This window comes from Bison bison, unplaced genomic scaffold (assembly GCF_000754665.1).
Source record: "Bison bison bison isolate TAMUID 2011002044 unplaced genomic scaffold, Bison_UMD1.0 scf7180017864180, whole genome shotgun sequence".
NCBI lineage: Eukaryota > Metazoa > Chordata > Mammalia > Artiodactyla > Bovidae > Bison > Bison bison.
Genome location: NW_011494752.1, coordinates 6,273,883 through 6,289,184, shown reverse-complemented (window position 1 = coordinate 6,289,184; position 15,302 = coordinate 6,273,883). Strand labels below are relative to the sequence as shown.

At 39.7% G+C, this 15,302-nt stretch overlaps 1 protein-coding gene across 2 annotated transcripts in view; it reads left to right on the top strand.

Annotated features, from left to right (window-relative positions):
- Nucleotides 1-15,302, top strand: part of SPOP (speckle-type POZ protein) — an 83,461-nt gene that overhangs the window by 60,779 nt on the left and 7,380 nt on the right. For both annotated transcript variants that reach the window (XM_010842767.1, XM_010842766.1), the window contains 6 exons: nucleotides 681-824; nucleotides 1,457-1,578; nucleotides 3,479-3,630; nucleotides 3,754-3,881; nucleotides 11,409-11,586; nucleotides 15,144-15,199. In XM_010842767.1, coding sequence (XP_010841069.1) covers nucleotides 747-824; nucleotides 1,457-1,578; nucleotides 3,479-3,630; nucleotides 3,754-3,881; nucleotides 11,409-11,586; nucleotides 15,144-15,199 — 714 coding nt within the window. In that variant the 5' untranslated portion in view covers nucleotides 681-746. The remainder of the gene's footprint in view (nucleotides 1-680; nucleotides 825-1,456; nucleotides 1,579-3,478; nucleotides 3,631-3,753; nucleotides 3,882-11,408; nucleotides 11,587-15,143; nucleotides 15,200-15,302) is intronic.

Genomic DNA, 15,302 nt, shown 5'->3' with positions numbered 1-15,302 from the left:
AGTTTTTTTTTTTTTTTTTTTTTTTTTTAGGACTATTCTTATTAATAAGTTTGCACTGAAGTGTAGAAGATAAGACAGTAGTTGGAAAGATAACAAGGTTATTTGCCTTTAGGAGTATTTGTATTTGTACCCCCAAGGGAAGGAGCCAGTAGTAAACCTGTGTGTGGTGTTCACCATGCTGTCTCCTCTTTAGCAAGTCACTCAGTTGTGTCCGACTCTTTGTGACCCCGTGGTTTGTAGCCCACCAGGTTCCTCTGTCCATGGGATTTTCTAGGCAAAAATACTGGAGTGGGTTGCCATTTCCTTCCGTGTTTTCTGTGTCTCCTGCATTGCAGGCATATTTACCTGTTGAGCTATCAAGGAAGCCCCTACTTTAAGTACCCTTTGAGTAAATTCATTTGGTAAGATAATTATCTTATAATTATATAAATTATATATGTTATATAAATAATTAAATTAGTTTTGTGCAGAAAATTAAAACAGGATTATATCCTTGTGATGAGGAGATTGCCTTAGGTTAGGTGATGTTCCCTGAAGTTAACATTGAATGCTAAGGAGTCATTTGAATGATAACGGGAAAGCATTCCAGGCTGGAGACAAAGTTGCCAGTCTTTGGAAGGTCAAATGGAAGTAGTAGGATAGTATGCTAATAAAATTCTCTTGCTTCTTCCATCAACCAGGGTGAAGAAACAATAGAAGTTTTTGTCCCCTGACTTCGGAAATCTTGTTTAACCTTCAAACTGGCGATGTCAAGGGTTCCAAGCCCTCCACCTCCGGCAGAAATGTCGAGTGGCCCTGTAGCTGAGAGCTGGTGCTACACACAGGTAGGCACTTCTTGGGAGGGTTTTGGTGGACAAAAGGAGTCAGGTTTGTTTTCTCTGTTGGCTTTCCTGCTTTCTCTGAGTCATACATGTCAAATAGATAAAGTACATGTCAGCTTTCCGTTCCTTGGTTTTCTACGAGGAATCTGAATGGCCTAGGCCGCTGTTTTTCACAGGAGGTTGAAGGAGGGGAATCTTTGAAACTAGATCTACTCTCTACATCTTCCTTGATAGTAATGTGTGACTTTGTTGGGCAACTCAAGGGGATACTAGGTTTGAGATTTGCAACCCCAGGCAGTGGTATCAATATCTAAATCATTAAACACTGCTGTGAGCAGAGGTTCATTTTAGGTGTGGCTTAATCACATGCTTTCCCAGCATTGTCTGTGCTTCTCTCATTTTCCATCCAGTATTTCTCAGAAACTGAAAAGAAAAGCAGTGGAAGCAGTGGATCACTGTGAGATTTCTTAAAATGTAGATGAGGGATGGAAAAGGCTGAGCCTCTATGCTGGCCGAACAGTGCTATCTTCCTATGGGATTATGCACAGGGAGGGAGGGGGAAATTATCTGATCTCCAGCCTGTTTTTCAGGTTGCTCACTTCCTATATAATTACTTCCTGGTTTTCTATCAACAGATCAAGGTAGTGAAGTTCTCCTACATGTGGACCATCAATAACTTTAGCTTTTGCCGGGAGGAAATGGGTGAAGTCATTAAAAGTTCAACCTTTTCATCAGGAGCCAATGATAAACTGAAATGGTGAGGAAGAATACATTTAGCTGTAAAAACTTTTCTAAAAGTTGCCTGTTTTGCTTGGCTTCATGGAACACTGACTGGAACATAAGATCCTTGATGGCAGGGACTTTGTTTTGTTCTTTATTTATTCCCCAGTATCTGATACATAACAGATGCTCACTGTTATGTTTGTTGAGTTAGTTCGGTGAGTGTATCGGGGTCAGCAAGCTCCAATGGCTGTGGAGTAAAGTCAGTGAGTTAAGAGGGCCAGTATTGTAAATAATATCCGTACCTGGTGTGAATGTTGACCACTTTGCAAACTAGTTAGTGTCCTAAAAGAAGTGGTGGCTACGGCTACCCCTGATGATAGCCACATGTGAATAAGGTCTGAGCATTGCCAGATTCTCTGATTTTTCAAGAAAAACAGAAAATCTAGATTTTATAATGTAATAGCTCTTGATTTTTAGATTGCCTGTTTTTAAACAAAGGAGATTTATTTACTTGTAACTGGAATGCCCAGGGTATAGGATATCTTTTAAGGTAATTTGATCCAAGAGCCAGCCCAGTGGTTAGATTAAGGATCCCAGCACTCTCTGCTCTGCCCTGCTCTCCACACTGTTTGTGGAGAGCATCTCAAGATTAGCTTCCCTTGTGGTTGAAAGTTGATTGGCAGTAGCAGTGGGCATCTTCCACTACCATCCGGCAGTCTTTAAACTTGCTCTGAACTGTGTGGCCAAGAATGTGTCAGATGTGCACTGATTGGTTTAGATCTAGGTTCCCTCAGTTGATCCCTGTGGCAAGGGAAATAGGATCTGGGAGGCTGGGTCAGTCCCTTCCAAACTGTGTCTTCTCTTGAGCAGCAGGCTGTTATGTATACTACCATGTACTCTCTACAAAGACCAGAATACGTGTCTATGAACCACCATTTTAACCTCTGTTAACCCACTGAAAAGTTCAATGACTTTCCATTCATTTAGTATTTGTTGGCCATGTACCTTAAGTAGTGAATTACTAGATGCTGAGAGAATTCTTAGGCATTGTATTTAAGCATTCTTAGGCATTGTATTTAAATTCACATCTTCAGCACAATGTGTTGAAATGTCTACGGCGTATGCACTTCCTAGAGAAGCAGTAAATTGGGCCACCTGTTGAGAGAGTGTCATAATACTGGCAAGGCCTATGGATACATACGGCCTATGTATTATACGTGGTAAAACAGTGTCTGAACCACATGCAGTTCAGCTAATGACATTTACAAGTTAACTGAGTTGAACCTGTTAAATTCTGTCTGAATTTTGTTTAGATCCATTGGTAACAGATTGGCATCACTGACTCTACTTAGAAGTCTGACTTGGAACTCTGCCCCACATAATGGGAGTTTACCTTTGTCTGTGCTTCCTCCATATTGCCTCTTTTATTTTAATCTTAAGAGTATTATTGCCAGATTGATAAAATATCTATAAAAGATAACTTATTTCTCTATAGAGTTCTTTTTCTCTCCCAAATTGGTATTGAAAGGCTCACTGACTTTTTTCCTCCTGGTTTCACTGCAGTCCCCAAAAAATAAGGGGCTGCTTTTCCTGAGATTGAGGATTAAAATAGATTGAGACTCGATTGAATTTCAAAGTATTTTAGGGGGAAAAAGTGATTTGGGAGATTATGAGGAAAGAGGCGGAGATGCAAGGGATATGTTGTCAGATTCTAAGATGCCCCTTTATTGTTCACTTTTTAAAAGGTGCCTCAGGTTGCGCTAGAAAAGTGATTTCTAAGTGGTCATTTAACTGAATCAGAACATCCTGCTTTGGGGCCTGGGTTTGTTTTTTAACATCTCCTGTTGATTCTTATGTTCTGGTTGCCTCCTATCACTTCATGAGCCTGCAAACATGGATGCTTTTGACTTCTTTTTAACTTCTGTTTTGGGCAGGTGTTTGCGGGTAAATCCAAAAGGACTAGATGAAGAAAGCAAAGATTACCTGTCACTTTACCTGTTACTCGTCAGCTGTCCAAAGAGTGAAGTTCGAGCAAAATTCAAATTCTCCATCCTGAATGCCAAGGGAGAAGAAACCAAAGCTATGGGTAAATGTTACCTTTGTTTGACTCTGTTTTCACATCCAGCAACTTTATACATTGACAAGTTGTGGATTTGATTTGATCTTTTTTTGAGTAACCCTAAATATAACTTTTTTTTTTTCACTCCAGAGAGTCAACGGGCATATAGGTTTGTGCAGGGGAAAGACTGGGGATTCAAAAAATTCATCCGTAGAGATTTTCTCTTGGATGAGGCCAATGGGCTTCTTCCTGATGACAAGCTTACCCTCTTCTGTGAGGTGAGTCCTTTTACCCTGCTGTGAGAGTAGCAGTTCCCAGACCTGATGGGTATTGGTAGATGTATTGTTATCAAGGATGGAGAGCGAGAAAATCCCCCAGTGGAGTGGTGCTGCACGAATATTATTTACACGACTGACTGAAAGCTGTGCCATGTTTTCAAGGTTGTTGGGCAACTCAGTTTTCCACTTGTCATTATTCTGAAAAACAAAGATTGTGTATGTTCTATCTTGGGTCATGATTCTGGCTTTTCATTGCAAAATTTTTCAGAAAGCGTTTGGAAGGACTGTTACTTTACACTGAGGAGAATGACCAGCAACTGGATAAGCATATTTGTTCCTTGAGCTTTCTGGCTCCTCCTTGAATATGAGGTCCACATGTGTTTGATAGAGCACTTTCTTTTTGCTCTTTGAACTAGATGACTTTTATTGGTTGTTGAGTGTCTCTGGTTTGTCTTGCTGAGGGAGTTGTGAAATAGGAAGGTAAGAACCATTTTTTTTTTTAAGAGTGCAGGTTATGTAAAGCTAAGTCATTGTTAGTGAAGAGGGTTATCTGTAGTCATTTAGGAGAAGCCTTCTAAGATTCCCAATGACCTAAAGAGCCTTTTCAGGTTTATAGGAGAAGCGTAGAAATAAAATTCCTTGAGAGTGAGTTGGAAAATGGTTTCTTTAATGAGTGTATACTAATTAGTCGTTTCATGCTGTTATTAATGCATTTATAAATACTAATAAGCTTACAGTGTAAGAAACGAATAAAACCTCTAGTCAGCTGGGATGTTGGTGTTCCTTGTACATTGTGTGGTCAAGGACCTGATTCCTGATCACTATCACCAAGAGAATGTCTCCTGTGCTTTCATGGGGAGGGTGCAGGCAAGTTTCCCAACTAACAGTGTACTCTGTCAAATAATAGGCCCACATTGCGACTTAACATTAACAGTAGCTCCAAAGGCATAGCATGTCACCACCTGCGCAGTGGGGAAGGTGTCCTTTAGGAGTCTTGCCCTGTTGTAGAAGAGGCCTGGCCAGCAGTAGCTGGCTTCTTTTCCAAGTCACAGCTCATTGAATATTTTCATAGAGTTGCTGATGATTAGTAAACCTGGGAGGTATAGTTTATTAAAATACTACACTGAATACATAAAATATAGTTTGCATAATAGCTACCTTTTCTCCTTTTTAATTGCTAAGTGAAAAGAAATAGGAAAATACTAGAGTGAGGTGTCTGTAAAAATACATAAAATGTTGCAGTTATTTTTTATAAAATTTTGCAGTTATTTTTTATCTTGAAATTTTCAGTTCTACATAAATCCAAGTAGTAGTTACAGATCATACTCAATTGCCCAAGTGGAGAAATGAAAGCAAGAACAATTGGGTGGTTTCGTGTGAGATTGAATGTCATATAAACAAACTTTCGAATATTCACCCACCTTAGAGATCCTGTATTTCAGAAAAAATTTAAAATAGTGGATTCTAATTTCTTTTGGAAATGAAAGCCAATCTTTGAACTATTCTCTGAAGGAAATCACCTCTAAATAATGCATCTGGTGTCTTAGGCAGTACCAGAACCTTTATTGCCACATTTTTAAGTCTACAGTGCGTCCAGCGTTTTCTTACATGCTCTCCCCAGCACTTCACCCCGCCCAGATCCATTCCATCTGCTTCAGCCCTTGTATTGACATTCTTGATTTGGAAACCAGTTGACCTGCCCTCACTTGGCAATTTCTCATCCTGTGGTTGAGTCTGAGATGCTCTCTCTTTGCTTCCCCATATGAAATTCTCTTAGGAGAAATTCTGTGGTTAAGTTTAGAAATGCCTTACTGACTTAGAAGGGAAGTGAGATGACACTTTGGAAATGAGGAGATGTTGAACAGGGAAACGTCTGGCTGGGTTCTGCTGATGCCATCGGTTTCTTACCATCGGACCAGGTGTGCCATCTGTTCATCTCACACTTCTCTGTTGGCCACAGGTGCTGAGTGTTGCTTCTCGTTCTTGGGCTTGTGCCTAGTGAGACTCGTTTCTGTTCCAAGACTCTCTGTGGACTTAGTAGTGTTCAGCGTTGCAAGACAGTTGCGTAGGTGTGTGTGTTGGATGTGTGGGTTTTAAAAATGTCTGCAGCTCATCTAAGTTCTTAGTGCATTTCAGAGCTAGATCATCCTTTGGTGAAAATTCTGTCCCTTTGACCTTTGCTCCCTTCTATCAATGGAATATTTATTAAAAAGTTTATTTGTTCATATTTATATTTTATTTATTATTGGTTTAGTTATATTTTCTTACAATTTAGAGGCCTTTATGAAGTTGATGTCCACATACAGATTTAAATTATGAGTACTCCACTGTTCTATTCCTTACCCAGTTTTTGGCCCAGGTACTTCTGTCCTGTCCTGATGTCATAAGTGCAGTTGTTTTGTGAATACTTTTGGTCTGTTCCCAGAGGCCACAAGAGGAACTCCTAAGGTGAAAGACTGAGAATCACACATTTGTGTGTTGGGCTATATTTCAGTATAACTGTATAACCGTTAATGAAACTGAAAAATGCCGAACGGGTAGTCTTGTTTGTAATGTGCCACACTGGGTTCACTTTCGGTTCTTACTGATCTTTCGTTCTGACTGTTAGGAAATGTGGTGATTTTTCCAAGTTGATACTGCTTAGTTAATGCATTCCCTCAATTGTCTTTTATCACAGTCCTTTGAGCTGGGTTAGTTCTTTTCGATTCATTTTATGTTATTGGGGGGAGAAGCAGTGCCTAGGGAGGTTAGGTAATTTTTCCTGACGTTGTGCAGCAAATTGGTAGCAGCTCTCCACTTTCCATCTCTCGTCTGCTGTGCTGCACTAAAGTGGACCTGAGCACCATTCACCCTAGGAAACATGGGCTCTACCAAGTTTTCTTTGGTAATGAAAGAATCATGAAAGCTTTACACTTTTAATTTTCTTTTTAATAATTTAGACCACAGAAAATCTACTTGAAATGCTTCACTTCTGTTGGTCCTCTTTATTTGTACTGAAAACAGGTAGCTGTTAGCAGTAAAGATCCATGTATTCCATCTTCATTGTATATGCCCCTGACAGGTAGAAGATTCCAGTGCCTGTTTGTAATGTTGTAATTAAAGTTTAAATATTAAATACCATATGAAATATCTAGATACTAGTTAATTATTAAAATGTCTCTTTCTTTAACAAACAATATCTCTTCAAAGCCTGGGAATATATATTTTTGCCAAATTTTAAATATGTTGGTCTATTTTTTCTTTTACTATTTATTAATGGATTATTTGTATATATTAGTTGAAAGAAAATGTTAATAATAATTGATTGTTCTTGACCTACAAAAATGGTGACTTAATGTGTACTATCATAGGTTATAAAACATGATAATGTAGTAAATCTACTACCCAACCCAACATTACTCCCAATAACTTAGAACCAACCTATATATGCTTCTCCCCTATCCCTTAGACCTGTTGTCTCCCTACTCAGACAGTGATAATAAATAGCTCTTTTGAATTAATCATTCCATTGTTTATTATTTATATGCCTGAACAATATATTGTTTAGGTTTGCTTGTTTTTATGAAGATGGTCTCAGGATGTATGTAGTCATCTAGGACCTGCTGTTTTCACATTATGTTTCTGAGATTTATTTATATTGTGAATGTTGCTATAGTTCGTTGATTTTAATGCTGTGTGGCATTTTGTTGTGTGTTCACACACCATCTGATCGGTTTGTTTATTCTTTCTCTTACTGACAGACATTTAGACCGTTGCTGGTCTTCTGCTTAGAAGTAGTGCTGCTGCTGTGTTGTTGTTGTTGAGTCACTAAGTTGTGTCCAACTCTTTATGACTCCACGGACTGCAGCACACCAGGCGTTCCTGCCCTTCACTCTCTCCTGGATTTTTTTCAGACTCACGTCTAGTTGGTGATGCCGTCCAGCCATCTCATCCTCTGTCACCCCTTTCTCCTCCTGCCCTCAATCTTTCCCAGCATCAGGGTCTTTTCCAATGAGTTGGCTCTTTGCATCAGGTTGCCAAAGTATTGAAGCTTGAGTTATTGTATCAGTCCTTCCAATGAATATTCAGAGTTGATTTCCTTAAGGATTGAATGGTTTGGTTTCCTTTCTGTCCAAGGGACTCAAGAGTCTTCTCCAGCACCACAGTTTGAAAGCATCAATTCTTTGATGCTTATCCTTCTTTATGGTCCAACTCTCACATCCATACGTGACTATTGGAAAAACTGTAACTTTGATTATATGGACCTTTGTTGGCAAAGTGTCAACTGCTGCTATAAACAGTCTATATACAGTCTGTTTATTTTTTTGATTGTTTTAATTATATGAAAGTTAAAAATGTATTTCCAGTATTTTTTACCTTGACTTTCTATGTTTGGACAAAATATACAAGAAATGACATAATCTTTCATGAAATTTTCTTTTTTAAGGAAAAGAATTGACTTTAAAAGTGAGGCCCTTTTACAACTTGAAATTTAGAGGGTTATAGAGCCTTCCTGAGACATGTTCATGCAGTCATGTCTAAGACGACATTAATGTCACAGTCACGTCATCTTCACAGCTGCAATTCTGAATGAGTCTCCATAGTCAACTTTATAAACATTTAAAAAAAAATCTTTAGTTTTTCTCAGAATGGTATCATTTTAGTGTCATCATTTGCAGAGGAAAACAATCCCTTTCTAAGTTAAAAGTTTGGGCTCTGAAGACTCATTTGTAAATGCCATTTAAAATTTATTTTTAATTAAGCGTATTTAATGTTGGTTAGAGGTGCCAGACATTCAGAGCTCTAGAGACTCCAGGCATCCATATATCTGCAGAACAAGTCTGGCTCAGACAGTAAAGGTACATTCTCCTTCCTGCTGTGTTCCTGTCTGTGTCTAGAAAGAAGAATTACCCCAGTGAGAGGAGTCACTGTCTTTGGGCCCCATGCATTACCAAGTACACATATAACCACCACAGAGACTACTGATAACCGTAGTTTGAAAATCAGCTTAGCTCTTGCCAGTTCATTTTACCCAGTCTAGTAAACTGCCATCAAGTGTTGATGACGTTGGGCTCCTGTCATACTGGTTTAATTCAAGCTTAGGAGCCCAGTGCCAGATGTATTCTCCGTTCCTTTCCCTGGCCATCCCATAAGATTCCTGCCTTTCCTCATGAGGAAGTTGGATTTAACTGGGCATGTCCTTGGTGTTTTGTTTGTTCCTTTTTAAATCAGTAGTATTTTGAAGCTAAAACTGGAAATAGGCTGCTTCTGCTTTTGGTGTTAACATTATATCAAAGAAGTAAGGATGTTAATAAGAGAAAGTTGCTGAACAAGATTAGAGATCTGACACGGGACAGTCTCTGTGGGGTGGTTTGTGTTGGGTCCTGGGCTGTTAAAATAATATTGTATTCTGGCTCTGATAAATGTGCTACTAATGCTGAGCACATTCATAATTGATTAACTCGGCTGCTTCATTGTTCAGGACCATAACAGCTAGTTTGAAACAGATGAATAAACTTCTTGACCTGAGAGTAAACATCTCACTCTTATGCAGAAGGGGCCACCAGTCATTTGGATGGGGCGTTAACCGTCTCTGGGTTTATGATTGCATTTAAAGGATGACTTGCATCTTGAAGGTTAAAAGAAATTTGAGTCATTTAGGATGTTCCTTAGCTGTCTTTCTCATCTAACTCATAGGAATAGCAAGAGTGGGGAGCTGATTCTCAAGGTTTGTGAATTCTACTTTCTAATATTTCTAACCTAATATGATATAGGAGAGGAAGCATAGCTAGGGTTGTCAGAAGACTGAGATCTGTTGGGTCTCATCTTCAGCTTGGTAATTTACACTTATTTTATAATGTTTTATATGGTTTATAAATTCCTGTGATTTTTTTTAACTAATTAATTTGACTTTGTAGAGTCTTGGTTGTGACACACAGGATCTTTCGTCGCGGCACATGGTCTCTGTAGTTGTGGCGTGCGGGCCTGGTTGCTCTGTGGCATGTTGGATCTTAGTTCCTTGACCAGGGATTGGACCTACTTTCCCTGCATTGCAAGGTGGATTCTTAACCACTGGACCATCAGGGAAGCCTCAATCCTTGTATTTTGTATTCTAACACATTTATCTGAATTTCATTGACCTATCTAGAAGTAGCAGGGTTTTAGATTCTTTAGACCAAACAGTTAAAACATGGCTGGTGCTGAAGCCAAGTGGCCAGTTGGATTTCTCTGTACACTCGTCATCATTCTGTTGCAAAGCTATAAGAACATGCCGAGCTGGAGCCAATCACCTTATGTGTCATTGTCACAAATGACTGAGTAAGCGTGTAAATAATGTGGGATACCTACCCAGTTATCACTACCCAAGATCTTCCAAGCTCTATCCTGTTCATTAAACTAACGTTGGTGAGGAAATACCAGTTATTTACTATGCCCTGTGTAAGAGATGGACCATAAAGGCTGAGCACCAAAAATTGATGCTTTTGATTTGTGGTAATGGAGAAGACTCTTGAGAATCCTGTGGACTTCATGGAGATCAAACTAGTCAATCCTAAAGGAAATCAACCCTGAATATTCATTGGAAGGACTGATGCTGAAGCACCAATACTTTGGCCACCTGATGCAAAGAGCCCACTCACTGGAAAGGACTCTGATACTGGGAAAGATAGAAGGCAAAAGAAGAAGGGGGCAGCAGAGGATGAGATGGTTAGATAGCATCATTGACGCAACAGACATGAATTTGAGCAAACTTGAGATGGTGGAGGACAGAGGATCCTGGTTTTCTGCAGTCCATGGGGTCGCAAAGACTCAGACACGACTTAGCGACTGAACAGCAACAAAAATAGAAGCTGTATTTTATGTTTATGTTCTAGACCTAACTGAAATAAGTGAAGTGCTTTTAGGCTTATAAGGTTCTTTTCTCTAGAGAGTTTAATTTAAATGGGAGTTTCTATAGGAGTTCTTTGTATTTAACCTTTTGCTTAGGGAAAACAAGGTAAATATTTAAGGCTTAACATTTGTTTCTATCTTGTTTTTTCCCTGTGGTGATTTGACCAGGTACTTCCCTGTTGGCTCAGATGGTAAAGAATCCACCTGCAATGCGGGAGACCCGGGTTCAATATCCCTGGGTTGGGAAGATCCCCTGGAGAAGGGAATGGCAAGCCACTCCAGTATTGTCGCCTGGAGAATCCCATGAACAGAAAAGCCTGGCAGGCTACAGTCCATGGAGTTGGAAAGAGTAGGACACGACTGAGCGACCAACACACATTCAGGGCAGGGAAGGCAGAGCTTATGAGACATTTGGAAGAGAGAAGTTTGTGGGGCTCTCTCCTCATTGTCCTGAGATGTTGTAGGATAGTATGATTGTGATAGTTGAGAACTACTTGATCAAGAGGATAAATCCTTGATTAAAAACCAAGAGAATATGACTAAATTTTTATTTAGTTTCTAAATGTACTGCAACAGCAAGGTGAAAGTCATCTCTCTTCCTGCTGAGACGAAAATTCCTGGTACCAAAAGCTTTGGACTGTGTTTTCTTGTCTTTCACAGGTGAGTGTGGTGCAAGATTCTGTCAACATTTCTGGCCAGAATACCATGAATATGGTGAAGGTTCCTGAGTGCCGGTTGGCAGATGAGTTAGGAGGACTGTGGGAGAACTCCCGGTTCACAGACTGTTGTTTGTGTGTTGCTGGCCAGGAATTCCAGGCTCACAAAGCTATCTTAGCAGGTTGGTATTTATTCATGGGGAGTTTCATTTTGGTTAAACAGGGAAGAATAGTAGACTGCATAATCACCTTTTGAATAACTTAAACTTTTTGAACTAGTACAGAAAAACTTCAGCTAAACATATTTTTATATTGTGGTGACATTAGTTGTCAAAACCAAAAAGACTTTCCATAAAAGTGCTACCTCGCTTTTCTCTCTGTAGTGGACTTAGACCACCATTTTCAAGGAATGGATGATGATGTGTATTAGATGCCTTTGCACCTCGAGGGAGATGTCCAAACACTGGTTAAGAGCAAGTATTAGCCCCTAGACAGGGACTTAGGATGTAATGGAGAAGATTCTGGACTCAGGACTAAACCACCACATAGCCAGGTCCCCAGCCCTGGAGGTTGTAGCCGTCTCTTCCATACAAACAGTAGAAGAATGAGAATGTTGCCAGTGACGTGGAAGATCAGGTCTTGTTCTAATAATAGGCCCTTGGTCTTTAAGACCAGAAAGACTGACTCCCAGGAGGGAACTGATAAAGCAGACTGATGGCCTTTACCTCACAGGGAAGCATAGCTTTCAAACTTATATTCAGGCTAAAATATGTGAGAGGAAATCACATGAACCTTCAGGCAACAGATTTCTTACCAAGACCCCCAGCCTTGTCATTCTAAAATGCATACCTGGCAAAACCTCAGTCTGGCTCAATCTAACCATCCTACTGTGCCCCCTCTCAACTGAATGGTACTGAGAATTGCTAAAGGAAATCATTAATGCTTATGTTAGTGTCTCCACACTCAGCCAGACCCCACATTATTGCCAAGACCTCTTTCTATAGATACTAGTCAGCTCCCTTTCTTTTTCTCAACAATAGACGCTTCAGACCTTTACCACTGTCCTTTAATCTCCATCTCCTGAAAAATGACCTTGCTACTTCTTCCAGGAGAAAATTGAGGCCTGTATCTCTTGGCTCTTGGCTCTCCCCTTACCTGCATTTTCTCTGCATTCTCAGTGGAGGAGGAGTGTCCAAAGCAAACTGTACTTTCTACTGCTGTTCTGTTTCACACGCTGCCTTCTCAGAAGCCTTACTCTGCTGGTTACACCCTTGTTATCTGATATGTTCCTCATCTCTTTATCCTATTGCCTGTTTGCTCTCAGGCTAAATCATGCTCAAGCTTCTCCCTCTAGTTATCCTCTCTCTATTTTCCAGAGCTAAGTTTCTTGAGTTAGCATATTACCTCTCTCGACTCTTTCTTCACACTTATCCTCAGTTCACCTGCATGCCACAAAAGCAGTTTTCCAAAGTTATATTGACCTGCTAGTTCCTAAATTTGAGGAACTCTTCAGTTTATGTATTTTTTGACTCCTGGTTTCTCTTACTGGCTCTCTGGCTACTTCTGTGTGACCTTCCTCTTCACCCACCCTTTAAATATTGTTATTCCCTAAGAGTCTGCCTTAGTTCTCTTTTCACTCTGCTTAATCTCCCTAGGTGATTTAACATCATCTTCTGTCTATCCACTGATCCCTATAGGCATCTCTTGGCTTTGGATCCTTCCAGAAAGCACCAACCCTTAGTCTTCAGCTTCTGTGATGTATTTATATGTACCATATAGTCTATAACCTTTCAGAGATAAGAACAGTGAGAATTGATATTCTTTTGTAGTTAGATTAAAATACTGAGGTTCAGAGGGTTAAGATTATATGGTTCAGTTCAGTCGCTCAGTCATGTCCGAATCTTTGCGACCCCATCAATCGCAGCACGCCAGGCCTCCCTGTCCATCACCAACTCCTGGAGTTCACTCAGACTCACGTCCATCGAGTCAGTGATGCCATCCAGCCATCTCCTCCTCTGTCATCCCCTATTCCTCCTGCATCAGAGTCTTTTCCAGTGAGTCAACTCTTCACATGAGGTGGCCAAAGTACTGGAGTTTCAGCTTTAGCATCAGTCCTTCCAAAGAACACCCAGGGCTGATCTCCTTCAGAATGGACTGGTTGGATCTCCTTGCAGTCCAAAGGACTCTCAAGAGTCTTCTCCAACACCACAGTTCAAAAGCATCAATTCTTACGGCGCTCAGCTTTCTTCACAGTCCAACTCTCGCATCCATACATGACCACTAGAAAAACCATAGCCTTGACTAATGGACCTTTGTTGGCAAAGTAATGTCTCTGCTTTTGAATATGCTATCTAGGTTGGTCATAACTTTCCTTCCAAGGAGTAAGCGTCTTTTAATTTCATGGCTGCAGTCACCATCTGCAGTGATTTTGGAGCCCAAAAAGATAAAGTCTGACACTGTTTCCACTTATATGGTTAGAAAATGGCAAATTTAAAATTAATCTTTTCTGGCATAAATTAGGTCAAAGTTCTGGGTACCTGTTAGCTGAAACTCCAATATTTCATCTGTTCCTTCTCTCTTAGGTAGAGATTGATCGTCTCAACTTTCACCAAAATCCTTGATTTATTAGACAACATGATAAAATTTGAGTTCCTAGTCATTTTACTACTCTCATGGTTGAAATTGCCTTTACTTATTTTTCATAGTGTTCATTAGACTAGAATGGGCATGGTATTTTATATATATATACACATACATACATATATATATTTATGTGTGTGTGTGTGTGTTATATATATATATAGTACTGTGAGGCACTATATAAATACATACAGAAGCTGAAGACTAAAGGGCTGGTGCTTTTAATAAAGAGGAAGTGTCCAAAGCAGAGATGTCTAGAGGGATCAGTGCACACTGTTTAGAACACTGTTTCTGGACCTTTCTTTGTGATTCCCACCCTTGAGGAAAACACTAAGAGACATTAAGGAATAAGATTTTGTTCTGTTAAGATCTGAAGGGCCATAAATGACTGTGGTACCTGAGATGGTTTTCACCTTTTTGGGTGATCTCTGTTGATAATGCATGGCTTTAAGGAGCAGCCATAAATAAGTCTGTACTTCATGTAGCTAATGAATGCCTTTTAGTCCTGTTCTTGACCTCCTTGCTATGTGGACTCTGAAAGTGAAGAAAGTAGGTATCACTGTTCCAGACAAAAAACGTAGGTATCAGGACACCCTGCTTAGACCATGAACAACCTTCCATTTGAACCCCCAGATCTACCCAGAGGATATCATTGTCATCTAACATAGGTAATTTGAGTAATCTCCTTGAAATATCATAGTTGGAGTGGAGCTAATAAATTACTTTGAAGGGAGTGATTCTTTTTTTCCTCTATGTATTATTATTTTTTCCCCTATGTATAATTATTCACTCATTGATATAAAAAGAAAGGAATTTTATAGTTCTGGCATAATTAATATAAAAGATCATTTTCGTAGCAGTGGGATAGGAAAGAAAATGGTCTCTTCTCCTGGAGTTCTGTGGCTGTCCAGTGGTTAGACTTGATGCTTTCACTGCTGTGGGCCTGGGTTCAGTCCCTGGTTGGGGAACTAAGATCCCTCAAGCCACTTTGCATGGCCCAAAAAAAAAAAAAAAAAAAAGATCTCTCCTTCATAACAGATGAACCAAGAGATTTTGGTGTGATAATCATATCTGTGTCTGTTTTCCTTTCACTTTGCAGCTCGTTCTCCAGTTTTTAGTGCCATGTTTGAACATGAAATGGAGGAAAGCAAAAAGGTATGTAACAGGCTAGAAATACGTCTTTTTAGCTAGGTGGCTAGAATCAGATTATTTCCCAATTTGGAAGCAGATTTATTTTCCTGGTTTTTTTTTTTTTTTT